This window comes from Triticum aestivum, chromosome 3A, assembly GCF_018294505.1.
Source record: "Triticum aestivum cultivar Chinese Spring chromosome 3A, IWGSC CS RefSeq v2.1, whole genome shotgun sequence".
Lineage (NCBI taxonomy): Eukaryota > Viridiplantae > Streptophyta > Magnoliopsida > Poales > Poaceae > Triticum > Triticum aestivum.
Window position 1 is genome coordinate 44,574,468 of NC_057800.1, and position 17,685 is coordinate 44,592,152.

At 45.3% G+C, this 17,685-nt stretch overlaps 1 protein-coding gene and 1 long non-coding RNA gene across 5 annotated transcripts in view; both read right to left on the reverse strand.

Annotated features, from left to right (window-relative positions):
* Positions 1–6,598: 6,598 nt before the first annotated feature.
* Positions 6,599–10,403, reverse strand: LOC123060121 (uncharacterized). Of its 4 annotated transcripts, none has more exons than XR_006427793.1 (8): positions 10,053–10,403; positions 9,836–9,968; positions 9,511–9,549; positions 9,328–9,430; positions 8,062–9,223; positions 7,860–7,974; positions 7,508–7,551; positions 6,599–7,042 (listed from the first exon to the last, which is right to left on the reverse strand). It is a non-coding gene; the product is annotated as an uncharacterized lncRNA (long non-coding RNA). The 4 variants fall into 4 exon arrangements; XR_006427792.1 differs by having other exon boundaries at positions 7,508–7,974; positions 8,062–8,921; positions 9,145–9,223; positions 10,053–10,400; XR_006427791.1 differs by having other exon boundaries at positions 7,508–7,974; positions 8,062–8,874; positions 9,145–9,223; positions 10,053–10,398.
* A 1,166-nt stretch (positions 10,404–11,569) lies between these two features.
* LOC123057812 (uncharacterized) overlaps positions 11,570–17,685 on the reverse strand; it is a 34,557-nt gene continuing 28,441 nt past the window's right edge. The window contains exons 15-16 of the mRNA XM_044480698.1: positions 12,279–12,317; positions 11,570–12,192 (exon numbers count right to left, since the gene is read on the reverse strand). Of these exons, the coding sequence (XP_044336633.1) occupies positions 12,090–12,192; positions 12,279–12,317 (142 nt within the window). The 3' untranslated portion in view covers positions 11,570–12,089. The remainder of the gene's footprint in view (positions 12,193–12,278; positions 12,318–17,685) is intronic.

Sequence of the window (17,685 nt, forward strand, 5' to 3'; positions counted from 1 at the left end):
GAGAATTACAAACGTCCTTGTTCCAAGCCAAAATATAGTGAGCTTCACCATGGTACTCACCGACTTGGAGATGATAGGCTTTCTGGACTGCATCATGAGTTCATGACACCATTGCCACTCCCGAAGCGCGAAGCCAATGTGCAACCAGAACAAACTGTACCAGAGGGGCCAGGGCAGATACCCGGTGTAAGTTGTAACCGGTAGCTGGGAGCACGGCAAGTAGTGCGTCCAGCTGCCGCCACATTTCGCGTGCTGGGCGCTCCCTTTTGATTTTGTTTTTTTATTTTCTACACGCGTTTTCGGGTTTTAGATGAGGGTCTTTTTGGCTTTTTGGTTTTCGTTTGGTTTTTCCTAGGTTATGATGAAGCTCAATTTATTTATTTTGCGTGGAAAACGAATGTGCTTCCACGAGAATCACAAATTTGATTTCGTGAGAGGCACAGTTCTGCTTCTAGGGGAAAAAATGTGCTTCCACAATGAACACAAATTTGCTTCTCGGAGAAGCCCGGTCTGCGTCGGTTTCTCGTCCTCTTGTTGGCGGGTGTTGGTGCGGGCCGGTGTCATCTGGCCGGAGCACTACCCGAGCGTTGGGCGTAGCGGCATGGTGGGCGACGGAGGCGGTGGTGGCCATGGTTACCTTGTTTCCACTTGTGGTGAGGGTCGTAGCACCGTGGGTTGCGGCGGCGCCCCGGGTCCTTGTGCAACACGGGCGTTGACCTCTCCTGGTGAGCTTCCTAGGTGGCGGGTGGTGGCTGATCTGGCCCCTCTCGTCGATCGACGGGCAGCTAGTGGCAGCCTCATGCCGACATCGGGATGAGCCGTCGTGGGGCGACAAGAGGTTGTCATGTGGGGAGGGTAGCAGGAGAGATGGGGGCTAAGACAAGGGGTATGGCCTCCCGTCACCAGCGCAGAGGCGCCGGAAATGGAAGTGTTCCACTCCTCCTCCTTCCTCTTTCCCCGACATGGTACCTCATGACGCCGGATCTGACCTTCTTCGGGTCAGGCCGGTTGTTGGCGGTTCCAACAGGGTAGAGGTGTGCCGGTAGATGCAAAGCACATGCCTTTGGGTGCTCTCAAAGGTGTCTGGTGCATGGCGGCGGCCCTGGTGGTTGGAGTAGCGCGGTGCTCCTAGGTGGAGCGCGTGGCTTAGGTGTTGGCTGGCTTCCATGGTCATGTTGGCGACCTGAAGGCTAGGTTCGCCGTGTCATGGCGGTTGTGTGAGAGATCTTATGGTTGGCCTCATCTTGATCGGAGGCGGAGCGTCCTTGTCGGAGGTATCCCCTGTCAGGCTTTGTCCATATTGATGGTGATGGCGTCCGTGGCCGTCATACCCCTCTTGAAGGCTCCGTCACGATGACTCTTTGTCCTTCGATTGCTCCAGATGAAGATCTACATCCTTTGGATCGGGCGGTGGCGGCGCCTTCGTGTCGTGCCCTTATTGAAGGCACCGCCTTGGACCCCACATCTCGTCGGCATTTGGCATCGTCTCTTCGCAGTGGCTTTCACGGTTGAGAGCTCCGTTCACTCCATAGTATTGCTTATTGTACATTTGTTGATTGCTTGGAGTTGTAGGGAGTGGTGTAGCTGAATTTGAGCTCCTATGTATCTAGCCTTGGGTGTGTGCGGGTATTATGATGTCGTGTGTTTGTATCGAGTTGTTTCTTGATCGTTGCTTTACCTGTAAAGCGGGCGAAAGCCTTTTTTTGGTAAAAGGGAACGTGAAGAAAAAACCGTGCTTCAGGCTTCTGTATTTTCCTCTTTTTTTCATCATTCTTTTTTCTGTTGTCAGTTTTTCCGGTTTTCATTCTTTTATCTTTTTTGTATTTTTTTTTGTTTTTTCTTTGGTTTTAGTTTTTTTGTGTAATTTTTTTCGTTGAAACCTTTTAACATGGGTTCTAGTTTCGTAGATCTCCGGGCGAAAAATTCAACGGTGAAAACCGTTTGGAATTTAGATGCACGGTTCAAGAGATAAAACCACTCTCGAGTTGTCACAAGTGATGCGAATGCAGCGATTTCGGGAGTGACCTTTATAAGGGGTGATCTTTAACTAGTGATTTCGGGACGAAACTCATAGACGGATGGGCTGGATGTCTGGCCCAGGACTTGGAGCAGAAATCATATTGGGTGCCACCGCCACAGGGGATGGCCTATCAGGAGGTGCTTCGAGGTGAGCTCGGGTGGGTCGCATAATATTGATGCATATGTACTACAACTATCATACTGTAAGCAAGAATCAAATGGCTTAGGACGTGCTTTGGCCAACTGGCACCTGCTGCCTCGCCACCTCGCCCTTCTACCCGACGCGTGACTGATGCCGGCTTCCTGCGTGCACGCAATATTTCCTTTTCGGTCGGGTGATAATTGCAAATATAAAATTGTACTTGCCTTTTGATTATTCAACATTTTGCCTGGCTTAAGAGTAGCTGATATTCAAACTTGCTTCTTAAAATCTTGCCCATTTCAACACGGCATGAATCACATGATCCCATATTATTAACAAACAAAAGTAGAGCCTAAGCTAAGGATGGAGGAACTTTGCATCTTTCAACCGTTTCCTTTGTAAGTATGTTGCCAGTCGTATTACGTCTGGTTGATGGTTTTGTTAATCTAAATTTATTTACTGGGAAAATATAGATGAAAAAGGTGCTTGCAAGTGCTACTGATGCTTGTTACACAGGATCAAGTTCACAAGCGACTCGGTCAGCAGGTTGACAATACAGGCATTTGGCGATACAATTCACATTCATGAGAAATGTCTAACAGCTCCCGAGTGCCCCTACACCCTCATGAACAGTAAATTCATATAAAATTGAAAAAAAATTCAAAAACTTTCAGGTGTGTGCAGGACCCCACATCTCGTCGGCGTTTGGCATCGTCTCTTCGCGGTGGCTTTCACGGTTGAGAGCTCCGTTTACTCCATAGTGTTGCTTATTGTAAATTTGTTGATTGCTTGGAGTTGTAGGGAGTGGTGTAGCTGAATTTGAGCTCCTATGTATCTAGCCTTGGGTGTGTGCGGGTATTATGATGTCATGTGTTTGTATCGGGTTGTTTCTTGATCGTTGCTTTACCTGTAAAGCGTGCGAAAGCCTTTTTTTTGGTAAAAGGGATCATGAAGAAAAAATCGTGCTTGCGGCTTCTGTATTTTCTTCTTTTTCATCATTCTTTCTTTGGTTGTCAGTTTTTCCGGTTTTCGTTCTTTTATCTTTGTTGTATTATTTTTTTGGTTTTTTCTTCGGTTTTAGTTTTTTTGTGTAATTTTTTTCTTTGAAACCTTTTAACATGTGATCTAGTATCGTAGATCTCCGGGCGAAAAATTCAACGGCGAAAACCGTTCGGGATTTAGATGAACGGTTCAAGAGATAAAACCACTCTCAAGTTGTCACAAGTGATGCAAATGCAGTGATTTCAGGAGTGACCTTTGTAAGGGGTGATCCTTGGCATTTCCTATTTGGCCCTATTTGGCGCCACAGGCGCCAGTTAACATGCATTTTTGTTAACCGGCGCCCGTGGCGTTCATAAATGGGCTGGCCCATCTAGGTGCCGGTTGACGACTTGTTTTTTGAAAATTCTATGAACTTTTTTAAAAATTTCAAAAAAAAATTCAGATTGATGAACTTTTTGAAATATCGAAGAACCTTTTTTAGATTTATGAACTTTTTTTTAGTTCAATGAACTTTTTTCTAAAAATACATGAACTTTCTATGAACTTTTTTCAAATTTAATGAACTTTCTAAAAAATTAATGAACTTTTGCTAAATTGGATGAACTTTTTTTCAATTTGAATGAACTTTTTTTCAAATAGATGAACTTTTTTTGAAATTGGTGAACCATTTTTAACGATATGAACTTTTTTTCAAATGATGAACCTTTTTTCTTTAAATCTGTAAACCTTTTTTATTTTACATTTTTATTTTCGTAACGGAAAATAGAAAAAATGCGGCAGTACGCTAGTGGGCCGGCCCATGCTAGCAGCGCTGCAGGCGCCAGATCGTTAACGGGCGCCTGCAGCGCTGCATAGGAGCTCCCGTGATCCTTAAACTAGTGATTTCGGGACGAAACTCACAGACGGATGGGCTGGACGTTTGGCCCAGGACTTGGAGCATAAATCACATTGGGTGCCACCGCCACAGGGGATGGCCTATCAGCATGAGGTGCTTCGAGGTGACGCTAGGTCATTGGGTCGCATAATATGATGCATATTTACTAGCTACTAGTAGAACGCCCGTGCGTTGCTGCGGGCTTTTGAAACTGAATTATGATGTTAATAGCGGATTCTATGGCCATGTGTTGCTACGGGCTTTTGAAAAGAAGTTAAGATGCTAATGATGGAGCTAGCTAAAATAACCGAGAACAATGTCATCTCAGCTAACACGACAATCAGCTAACACACTTCATACTCTCAAATCCTCCACAAATGTCCACGGACGCGCCCGGTCGATGACCGAACAAGAGAGAAGGAAAAAAGGTGACACAACCACACCCCTTATACCATCCCTAATGTCCTATACGTCCGGGTTGTCCGCAAACCCTCTATTGACACCATATATGGAGAGGATATGTGGGCTCGCGGACACGGTCCATCTTTCTTTCTTTTCTTTCTTCCTCTTCATCTCCACCAATAACATGCAAGTGAGGGAGAAAATGTGAAACATGACTGCATGCACAGACAAAAAATGGCTCAGAACGGATACAATCAGACACTGACCAGGCGCATCCATGGATGTCTAGGGGGCGGATTTGGTAAATCCAGCTATAGATGATCTCTTCTTGACAACTAAATAAAACATGTTTTTTATTCCATAACATCATGAATACGATCCGACGGATACCTAACCCAAGTTTTATATATAACTTATTCGCACAACCCTCCTCCGCTAGCCAATGAGCGGATCCATAAGCCAAGCATCTCACCATGCCACCATATACCCCCTCCCTTGATCGCATGTACTTCTTTACCTCAGCGATAGGGCTATAGATTGAACTATCAATTTCTGAGCTTCTTAACTTAGAAGCCACCGTTTCTTGAGTCCGTCTTCAGGATAAGCTTTGCCACTTCCAGTTCACGTGTAAGCTAAGCAGCCCATCGACACGTCTAGAGTTAAGCAAATTCAGGGTCCATGGTGAAGGAGAAAAAATGGCATGTGCCCCCGCCCGGAGAAAATATTTTTGAACCAACCAATAGTTAAATGGTTAGGATAGTGGTGGTACCGACCATATGTGAGTGCATGTGTGTACTGATGGCGTGCATACTGTTAGCCATATTTCTTTAAACTTCTATCAAGACACAAAAATTCAAATACAAACACATCAAAAAAAATCTGGAGTTCGTGGGCTTTTCTCATTCCCCGCCGGTCGGTTTTTCACGGGGAGTACTAATGCACACTTCCTAATATCTCAACGATCCAACCTTGTAGACATGAGACTGTCCAAAAAACGTATTTTTTTTACCATTATCACTTAGTTACCTGGAAAAAGATGCCATCTTTTTTTTACAGAATTATGGAATGATTTTTTAAACACTTAATTATACTATTTTCATTATGAATAATGCATTTGCATGTCAAGTCATACAAGTTCGATTGCACACCCGCGAAACATCCAATGAATTCTCAAGATTCAGTTACACACCAATCATGACAGGACCCTAAAATAATCAAAGAGATGTCATGCTTGTTTTGACATAAGCTCACTGGTTGTTGGCCCACATAAACTGGCAACATTCAAATACACCAGACGACCTTCCATTATGGAAATCTGGTAGTAGAGGTGAACATATACAAGGCTATAAATCAAAACGAACAAATCGACTATGATACAAATAAAATGTAAGAAGCTGGAAACACTCACTGCTAGGAAACTGTACAGTGCTACCCATCTTCAATTTGTTCCCCCTCCCTGCATCCCCACACCACCTCCATTTATTCATGTTAATTACGGCACAAGGTGGATGGATCGATGCAAGTGTTCACATACACCGTCATGCATCAATTGGAGATCGGGAATAGAACGGAGTATAACAAAATAAAGATTGTGAGAGAAACTAATTAGATGGGTTTTATGTTTCATGAATGTGCCATGTCCAACTAACATGTTTATTCCATTTTTTCCATCATTTCATTTTCATATGGCGACCAAGATGTTTTTGCTTATCCGTGCCACATATTTTTCCATCCCCACCCTCGAACAAAAATTATCTCTTCTTTCATCATTTATCTTCTTTTGCCGCTTTGTTTTTCATTATGCTCGTCAAACAAGAATTGCCTTGCCATATACCCTTACATATTCTTGCAAGTGGAATAGTTATGGTACCATATCAACGTAAGTTAACCATTTCCAATTCTAAACACCCGTGGAAGAACTTTCGCCTACAAGAAACGCCAAACTAATTAAATAAAAAAAAATACCATACCCTATTCGAACGCATAAGAATTACCTGTTAGGCTAAAATTACAGAGAGCATAACTTCTCCCTCGATTCCAAGTTAATTGAAATCCAAAGCAAAACAAAACTATGTATAATGCCCAGATTTGCTACTTAAGACCTATATATGCTGACAAAGAAAATATCATTCTTTGTGCTCTATTTATTACATATAGAATAGTAGAAAAAATATTTGATTCAGAATTAACTTGGTTCAGAATTACAAGATCTTACACAAAGTAAATATCATTCTTTGTGTAATCAAACTATTTGATTCAGAATTACAAGATCATAGGCATTTAATTACAGAACCAATGAGGCCGTGTTGACTATTACTCCCTCCGTACGAAAATACAAAACATTTTTGCAATTCAATTGAACTGAAAAAAACGTCTTATATTTTGGTACAGAGGAGTATATCTGATCACTTTTGCAACCAAGATCTTCCTGATATACTTTTGCAACCAAGATCTTCCAGATATAAGCACGCACACTTTAAACCAGATCCGCACACCAAATGAAACAACCATTTCTCCCTTTTTCATTCTTCTAGAAATCCAGCAATGGAATTATGATATAAACTGCTCTGTTACCTTTAGATATAGGGTCCTCCTTGAATTAACTACAAAAGAACGACAAGAGAAAATAATTAGATTCTTAGTACATGTCATCTCCAAACCTGCATAAAGCATGAAAATTATTAATTGTACCCAAGAAAAATGTGGGAACATCCTGAATAGTAAACTAAGTAGTAATTAACTATAAATCTAACACCTGGAAGGGTTCTGGTTATATAAAAAGTTACACTCTTATACAATGAGAGCAGATGGGAGCGGGTTTCACATTACATATTTCAGTGGCACGAGAATTATGCAACAAAAATTGAAACTCTTAAGTAGGTGACTGGGCATAGAGTGCATGAAATAAGAAAGACACATGGCCTTCATTAGTATTCATATATTTCGTGTGTATTCGTTGCATATGAATTGGGTATATTATTCCGGCTCTGAGATAAAAACCTATTAAGGATAATTCATAAGGACGAAAACGAAATGTCATAAATTACTGTTTAGGATATGCAACTTACGACAGAGAATTATTTCAACTACCAAGTTTGGTTCCAGTTCCATCCTGCAGCACGAGAAGAGGCAAACAAAAATTGCGTATCAGTAACCATGTGAGAGAGTAGGTATACTTTTTTAAGATTAAACATTATAACAATAACAGCAATGACTTCTAATGCATTCCACATTTCTTGTGCTGACAATTGATCTGTGCTTATTCCCAATAACACGTTCTAGTTAACAAACTGATCTAATTAGTTGAACATGTGTCCCCTTTGCACACAATCAGAAATTCACAATATAGTAAAACCGCAGCAGGCAACACCACGTTAACAAACAGCTGATTTGATTTTGAATCATCTCTACTGAAAATACCATGCAGGTATGCACCAGGTCATAAGCCAATCTTCCTACTGTAAACAAATGACTCCTCCTCCCTGGGCCTCCTGCTCCTCATGTGTGAGGCCGTGCAGCTCATCGAGCTCTTCTCCTGCACATACAGTTTAAGCTTCAGTTCAGTTCAGCTTCAGAAGCAGCAAGAGACAACATGTCGAGTTCACATGTGCAGAGTACATACAAGTGGGTACAGGCTCTTGGGGATCTTGTTCGGACGAGGAAGAGGGCGGCCCCTGTTGAGTATCTCTATCCTCCTTTCACCACAAAGCAAAACTCCAAAAGACACAGAAAAAGGGAGGGGCCAAAAAAATCTCACTCACTGAAGTCTCTTAGCTAATTATTAGAGAAATTAAAAAAGGCCAAAAGGAGGTGTCCATTAAAACGCTAGCAAGTACCACTATATCTAGCTCTCTTTCTCCAGGGCTGCAGAAGAGATGGGCTCCTAACAACCTTCCCCGAAACAACAAAAAACTGAGAACATGAGTAAACATGTGGACTCTGTTACGAAAAAGTATATACGTCGGCGATGGTGATCTGGTGTGAGGAGTGAGCTTTTCCAGCGCTCGGCTAACAAATATTATAGAACTTTTTATCATTTCAAGCATGAGTTCTATTAGAATTCCCGTGTACATATAGAACAATTTCTAACTGTTATTCACCCACATGTTTACCAGAATGTGAAAGAGATAAAAAAGAACTCTTAGAGCTAAAATGAGCTCCAATAATCTAGGCAGTACGCACTTTCGAATTTATTGGTGACTGGAGTATCAGTGATATACTCTTAAAAGGTGCGTACTTTAGTCTAGCATATCAAACATCATCTGCCTCCTAAACATTTAAAAGCAAGTAAAATTTAAGTTTGGGTGCATGGTCTGATTACCTCAGATCCCCCACAATGATTCAGTGCATAACCAAGCCCATGTCTGATTTGATAAATCTTCTACAATTTCTTATCCTTGTTAACTGTGCCTGCCTTGCAACTCTGAACCTTCAACTACAACAACAATCAAAGCTTTGTCCTCAAATTGTTTTCAGTAATTACTGCAGAAATATCAGATGATGAGGCTTGTGCATAACCACTAAATACACAATAAGAAACAGGCCAAAGAAAGCCACCTAGGAGTATGGCAGGATGAACACCTAATTTCACTGGAGCTGGTGCTCAGAACTTGATGAACAGAGACACCACAATGCAGGTCGCAACTCGAAAGAATTGTCTTATGGATTTCACATGTTAAGCAAGCATACCAGAGGCATGGCTTACCTTGAATGCATCTTTGTTAGCCGGTTAGCCCTGTCATCTTCGTCCAGGCGGTTACAGCAAAAATTCCATAACTTTCACCCTGTTCCAATCAACGATAAACAAAGAGAAGATAAGTGTCCAACAGAAATTTTCTAAAGAAATATTTCCAATAGAAAATTGAAAGGAAGTTAGATGTAGACTCACATGTCGTGCGACGTTTCGGTAATGCACACACACACACACACAAAACTTGTTGTGTTCCATTCTCGCACCGTCAATGTCCTCTCTCACTAAGATTTTTGAACACCTGGTCAACAACCAAGGTGAGCAACCTAAACCATATGGCGTAACCTGGTTCCTTTTTAACATTTAGACATCGATACATACCTCAGCAATTGTGTATTGGAAGAGGTTGACCTCTTTACCCTGTGAATGAAAGCAAGTGAACAACCAAGATTAGGAAATACAAGAACAGATTGTGCTGTAAAAAATACCGAAAGTTGCTTCACCTCTGAATGATCCAGTAACAATACTAACAAAATTTGTAACTGAACTTGCCTGAATTATGCATCAACATTATTCAGTCCATGCTAAAGTTTGAGATTTCTGCAGTTTTATCTTGACTGAATTACTCCAGTAAGTTGCAGCAAGCATAACATGGAGCATAACTCCAGTAAGTTGCAGTTTTATCTTATCTGAATTACTCCAGTACCTTCCATGGCGACCCAGGAAGTAGCAGAGCAGTGTTCTTCCCTCCTTGTGGCCTGCGCGCATGATGCATCAGGGAGGGCAGCAGCCTGCATGTCCATAGCTGCTGGTGTTGGTGGCCCTTCCATGGCGTCGCCCTGTGTCATGGAGAAGGGGGTCAGAGGAGGGGGGAGAGAAGAGACGTGGGTGGGTCAGAGAGAGAGAAGTGGAGGGATTCATACCCATGGATCCATGGCTGCCTGAGCTTGCTGGCTAGGGATTCGGGTCCTCCGCCGCTGCGGCTGCGTGGTCGTGGAGGAGGACAGCGCTGTGAGGTGAGGAAGAAGGCCCGCTCCTCTACTCCGGCGCGCTCCACATCAAGCGCCGCTACGAAGCCGGCGTGGACGCACGCGGATCCAGGGAGGTTGGGGGTCGGGCGGCGCCGCGAGTGAGGGAGGAGGTGGGGGCGGGGCGGCGCCGGGAGTGAGGGAGAAGATGGGGGTCGGGAGGCGCCGGGAGTGAGGGAGAAGGTGGGGGCGGGGCGAGCCAGGATCAGGGAAGGAGATGGGGGCGGCCGATACCGGGAGCCGGGGAGGAGGTCGGGGGCTGGCGGCGAAGGGATCTGGAGGGCCGACTCGCTCGCGCGTGCGTGTCGTGGAATTTTTTTCGTGGGTTTTTCTTCGTAGGTGGGAGCATGACGAAAATAAAACGGAGGTGCGAAGATGACGAAAATAAACCAACGAAAATAAACCGCGCAGACTATTCACCAACTGCTCCATTAGGAGTAGAGATTAGAGATTAGAGATTAGAGATTAGAGATTATTTGTTTCCTGAAAATCTATTATTTGTTTCCTAAAGCAAATTGCATTAATGAGAGAGATCCGTTGATTTGGCTAAGGTAGGAAAGAATCTATTATTTGTTTGCTAAAGCAAATTGCATTAATGGGAGAGATCCGTTGATTTGGCTAAGGTAGAAAAGAATTTATTATTTGGATCCGTTGATTTGGCTAAGGTAGAAAAGAATTTATTATTTGTTTGCTAAAGCAAATTGCATTAATGGGAGAGATCCGTTGATTTGGCTAAGGTAGGAAAGAATCTATTATTTGTTTCCTAAAGAAAATTGCATTAATGAAAGAGATTTGTTGATTTGGCTAAGGTAGGCGGTTTTTGCGGTTCGTGGCGGCTCAGTGTGAGGTGGGACGATGTACCAAAAAAACCATGGGAGGTGGGACGAAAAAAAACCTGAGGTGGGAGTTGTCCCTGGTTAACCTACGAAATTTCGTAGATTTTTTTAGAACGAAAAAAAACCAGCGAAGGTGGGACGAAAATTGACCGGCGGAGACTACCAACTGCTCCATTAGAAGTAGAGATCATACTGTAAGCAAGAATCAAATGGCTTAGGACGTGTTTGGCCGACTGGCACCTGCTGCCTCGCCACCTCGCCCTTCTGCCCGACACGTGACTGATTCCGGCTTCCTGCATGCACGCAATATTTCCTTTTTCGGTCGGATGATAATTGCAAATATAAAATTGCACTTGCCTTTTGATTATTCAACATTTTGCCTGGCTTAAAAGTAGCTGATGTTCAAACTTGCTTCTTAAAATCTTGCCCATTTCAACACGGCATGAATCACATGATCCCATATTATTAACAAACAAAAATAGAGCCTAAGCTAAGGATGGAAGAACTTTGCATGTTTCAACCATTTCCTTTGTAAGTATGTTGCCAGTTGTATTACGGCCGGTTGATGGCTTCTAATTTAAATTTATTTACTGGGAAAATATACATGAAAAAGGTGCTTGCAAGTGCTACTAATGCTTGCTACACAGGATCAACTTCACAAGCGACTCGGTCAGCAGGTTGACAATACAGGCATATGGCGATACAATTCACATTAGTCATGAGAAATGTCTAACAGCTCCCGGGTGCCCCTACACCCTCATGAACAGTAAATTCATATAAAATTGAAAAAAATCAAAAACTTTCAGGGATCAAAGATTATCAAAGGTTTGATGTTTATGTAAAGTTTCAGCAACAAATAACCTTTGTGGAGCCCTCATGAAAAAAATCACTGCTAAAAAATGTACATAAACTTTGAACAATGATTCTGTTTTTTTATTCGAGTGCTCTTTGAATGATAATTTTAGCTAAAACTTTGCAACATCATCAAAAGTTTCATGATGTTCGATGTCCCAAAGTTTCAGATTTTTTTGAATTATTTTAAATTTACTATTCATAGAGGGTGTAGGGGCACCCGGGTACTGAAAATCCTATCTCGTTAGTCATAGCGAAACTCTTGCTCAAGAAATTCCAGTAAGTCTGTTCCCTCCTTCCGTTCGTGCCACAACGGATAGCACCAATATGGCTTAGGCACAGGCCACCTGTTAAGGCGAAATCATAAATATGTTCATGAAACATGCCTTATCTGAATCAAGGTCCCACTGAATGCATAACAAATCAAAAATACCTGTTTGGGCTAGGAGCTGTTGTAATATTGTCAGCAGTCCTACACATAAACCAAAAAGTACATAAGTTTTAAAATATTCAAGAATGTCTCAGAATCATGTAAGGTTGACCAGTTCATAGCATCATGCGAAATGGATAAATGCAAAATCAAGTTGAGACTTACAAATTGGCATGTGTTCAGACCAGTGAAAAAACAGCGGGCTATAGCGCCACTAATAGCACGCTAGTGTTCTGAGCAATGTGTACATTGTCTCGCTAATAGCGTATTTTAAAGGCCACGCTATTTTGTCATAGCATGATATTTTTTTCATTGGTTCAGACTAAAAGTAAAATAAAAAAGCAAGATAAACAAACTATTAAATCAAACAGCTAGTATGAATTCCAGGTTGAATTAATTAGTGCTATGCAAATGATACTGTAATATGACGCATATTTACACTACCAGGAAAAGCCTTATAGGTGGCCTCCAATTAGTGACGGGTGATGAAGACATGTACCTAGGATAGGGACACGGACCTGACCAAAGAGTCCTACCCTAGGACACCCCTAGGAGAAGTCACCTTTCAATCGACTTAAAGGTATCCCACTCGACTGGTTCAAGACACTCGACCAAGAAGCTATCACTCGACCATGAAGCCAACCACTCGACTGCCAGGAGACCTAAAGTCACTCCGCAGGCAAACGGTCGGCTGTTAAGTAGTCTTTATGATCATTATAGCACTTTATTAGGGACGTTATCAGAAACGCCCAATCTTAAATGTACCTTAAACCCTGCATTACTGAGGGCAGGAGGGGTCCGGCGAACTCTATATAAGCCACCCCCTCCTCAGTATGAAGGGTTCGCACCCCTGTAATCCATACACGCATAATCCAGTCGACCGCCTCCGGGCTCCGAGACGTAGGGCTATTACTTTCTCTGAGAAGGGCCTGAACTCGTAAACCTCGCATGTAACAACTTCCCAATAGCCAAGATCTAGCCTCTCCATATTCACCCCCCTACATCACTGTCAGAGTTAGAACCACGACAGTTGGCGCCCACCGTGGGGCAGCAGTCTTAGCGCCTGATTGGAGAAGTTGCGATTTTTCCGATCCCCTTTGATCATGGTTTCGTGCGGAGTTTTGGTGGAGGGCCGCGAGATCCGTCTCGGCGCGCTCACGTTCATCGCCGATGACTCCGCCTGGCTTCAGGAGGCGCCACTCGACATCGACGCGCTCCCCGTCCGCGGCGCGACGCTTTTCCGCGCATGCGTTTGTGACGTCCTCCTGTGGCAACCGTCGACCCAATATCGGTCGGCCCCCGTATCGTCTCCCCGCTCTGCCTCCCACCGGCGCAAGCGCTCCGGTCGGTCGAGACTTCAGAGGTGGGTGAGACATGCCGTGGCTCGCCAGTCGGCCACCCCGCAAGTCGCGGCGATCGAGCCCGACGAATCCCTCTGCGGTCAGACCTGTCGACTGGCTCCGCGGAGACCGCATCCGAGTGCGACAGCAGCGATCCAACGGCGGAGGTTCTGGCGGTCGATTGGGACGCCCAGTCCTCCTGGTTTCCCTCGCGCTGGTGGAGGCGCGGGTGGGGGCGATCCGTCGCATCCCCACGATGAGTATCTCCCCGAACCTCTCACGTCATCACAACGAGAGGAGTTTCACCGCCGGAACACGGACGCCCTCCGCACCCCTATCGTCGGTGAGTCCCCTGAGGCCCGGGCCTTGGAGGACGCGCGTTTGGCTAATTTGGTCGAGCGCACTCGACTGGAGAATCTCCAGTGAGCACTCGACGAGCGAGCGCGTCAGCGGGCTCCCGAGTCTAGTCGACGCCAGCTCTTCCCGCCGACGCAGGTATATCGAACCCCAGTTCAGAATTTGGCCACTGCGGCCCGTATAGCAGAATAAATTCAGCCCTCCCGGTCGGAGGCTGGCAGGGGCTTGTTACAGATTAGAGCGTTGCTCCGGGCGGCGGGAAACCAGAATTCCGCTGTCTCTCAGTCGCGGAATAGGATCCACAATCGATCTGTCGCAACAGATTGTCACACCCTAGCTAGTCATGCATCAGAGTGTGTGCATCATGTTTAAAATTCCATTTAATTTGAAATGGGGATTTGTGAAACCCTCAGAATCATTTTGAAAATGACCCAAACAAAAATTTCTCCAAAAGGGTCCAAGAAAATGCTCATGTTGCTCTCTGAAAATATTGGACAGAGATAATAATCAAACCAATATTTTTAAGAGCTCATAGGTATTTATTTTGGGCATATGGAATTAATGCATAAATATTTGCTTTGGAAATATATTAATTATATATATTAATATATGTCCAAATATTATGCCATTATAAAGGAGCTCTGAAATAATATATCTAGCCCCTGCAAAAATTGGCATAAGTTAAATAAATGATTTAATATATTATTTAAATCAAAACAAATGTCAGAAATTAGAAAACAGAAAAAAAATAAAAGGGAGAAGCTTACCTGGGCTCCTCGCTGTGCAGCCCAGCCAGCTGGCCGGCCCAGCCAGCAGCCGGCCCAGCCCACCTCCCTCCTCTGTCGTCTTCGTCCTCGACAGAGGGAGGGGAGTGTGGCCGGCGCGCGCGCGCGCCACCGCGCCACGCCACCTCTCTCCCTGCTTGCCTGCCCTCCCCTCCTCGCTCGATGCCCCGGACGACGCCACGCCTCCCCCCTGCTCCCTCTCACTCGCCCTCGGCTCTTCCCTCCTCTCCCTCGCTCTCTCTCTCACACGGCCGAACACCACCGTCGCCGCCGTTCGCCATAGCAGCCGTCTCCGGCCACCCCTCACTCCCCCGACTAGCTCAGAAGCTCCGCCACAACCCCCTCTTCCTCCCCACCGCTCCACGGGCCTCCGGAAGCCCTGCATCGCCGCCATGTCGCCGTTCCCCTCTTCGGGCTCCGACCATCATCGCCGTCGAATTCGCCGTCTCCAGCGCGTCTCCGAGTCCGCTTCGACGCCCACTGCAACCGCGGTGAGCCCCCGAGTCGTTTCCCCCTTCTCCCCTGGTCTCTTTCGACCTCTAGGCCTTAGCCCCACCTTGGTCGAGAGCTCCACGCCGCCGGCGATGTCGCCGTCGTGGCCATGGTCACCGTAGCGCCCAACCGAGCACACTATCGTGCTCCACGCCTCACTAGGAGCACGCAGCACGCACCAACGCCTCCCCAAACACCCTGCAACGCCGACTCCGACCGCACCCGAACTCCGGCCGCCGCTCACGAGCTCGCCGTCGACGGTACCGGCCACCCCAGGCTCGGCCACCACCACCGTTTGACGCGCGGGAGCAAGAGCTCTCCAACGAGCCCAAGAACGGCCTCGCCCGTGCCCTGTAGCGCGATCCCGCATCGCGCCGCCGTCTCGGGCCTCGCCGGCGTCACGTCGCCGGTGGGTTTGACCCACTTTGACCACGGCAGGACCCCCCTGAGTCCCTGACAGGTGGGCCCAGCCCTGTAGCTAATTAGGATTAGCGCTAACCACTGTTAGTTAACCCCCTGACACTGACCAGTGGGCCCCAGCGCCACTAATCCCTAATTAGGATTAATTTAACCCTGTTAAACCCCCCCTGTCACTGACGTGTGGACCCCACACGTTAGGTTTGACCTCAGCCAGCCGCAGTTGACCACTGATGTCATGATGACGTCATGCTGGCGCAATATTTATATTTCTGGATTTAAATTAAATCAGGAAATTCCAGAATATTATTTAAACTTCAAAAATTCATAACTTTTATTCTGTAACTCCAAATTGGACAAGTTATATATGAAAAATGATCAGAAAAATCCAATCTATCCATCTGTACTATTTTCATGCATGATCAAACAAGTTAAATTGATGTTTTAAGCAGAACAAGGAAAAGCACTTTAAAAGGCCATATTTGAATTTGAAATTTGAATCCTTGATTCAAATTTGTTCAAACCCTTCTGGTTTTAGTTGCATTAGCCCAACACACTCATATTGCTATGTTTCATGCATGCATCATATTGTTGCACATTGTTTGGTGATGGTTGTGTATCGGTGTCCTTTGCGACAGGTTCTGCCTGCGAGGAGTACCGTGATTACCCTAACGAAGAACCGTATCAGTGCATCGAACCATCAGGCAAGCAACCAACCATTTGATCATATCGATACAATCCCATGTTCTCGCTCCTGCTCTCTTTTACTGCATTAAGACAACGCGATTCAAACTGCTGTGTGCTACGGTAGTTGAACCCATTTCCTCTGCATGACCTGTCATTGCCACAGTAACTAGATGAAACCCACTAGCATGTGTAGGAGTTGATTGAGCCCTATGTATGTGTTGTTCCTACCTTGCTATGCCTGCTATGCTTAGAGTCGTGTCAGGTCTGGTTCATCTGGGTGATGGGCTAGAGTGAAATGATTATGTCAGTAATGAGAGTGGTGTGGTGAACACGATTTGGTAAAGGTATCGATGAGAGGCCATGTAGGAGTACATGGTGGGTTGTTTCATTGAAGCCGACCTTAAGCACTGAGATCTGTATGTGTGATTTAAGAATCAGCTACTACCATGCATTGGGCCCGAATCCAATGGACCCTCTCGGCTTCTTATTCACCCTAGTTCTCCGTCCAGGAGTTGCAAGTAGTTTCTGGTGTTTGTAGCCTACTGGAGGCCGTGGACAGCGCTGACCATAGGGGTGGGCTGTGATGCGGTAGGTACGTGGCACGGTGTACCGAATACCCGTTAGGTATCTCGGGAACCCTGTTCACATCGTTCGGGGCCGTATGGGAAACCTCGGCCGGACTCCCTGCGGATGGAACCTGGATAGGCGATAAACCTGGACTGGAGGCTTAGGTGATTAGGTAGGTCGTGGCCGACACCCACGTTGGGCTTCCGCTTGAAGGTTGCCGAGTACATGTCGTGTAAACGACGGTAAGTGGTGAGAGCGTGTATGAAGGAGTACACCCCTGCAGGGTTAACATGATCTATTCGAATAGCCGCGTCCGCGGTAAAGGACTACTTGGTTGCCTATACAGTTCATAGACAAGTAAACGGAAACTACTAAAAGCCTCAAGATAAGTGTGAGTGCCGAGGATGGCTCTTCCGTAGGAAGACGGAGGTGGATCCTCGGTAGTGTATTGAAGTGGTGAGTAGTGGACTCGTGTGCGCAAAACCATTTCAAGTTGGAGTATCGTAGGATAGCCTAGCCAAGAGTCAAAGCTGGCTTGCTGCAATAACTCCACCAACCCTTCTTGATACTATGCATGTATGTAGGATCTGATGTAAGTCTTGCTGAGTACCTTTGTACTCATGTTGCTATAATCTACATTTTTATAGAAGACGCTGCAACCCCTTCTGATGGGTTCTATGTAGACGTTGACATCAACGAGTAGGCTAAAGACCCAGGTGGTGACCCTGAGCTTGTGAAGGACCTTGTAGTATAGCTAGGCTTTCC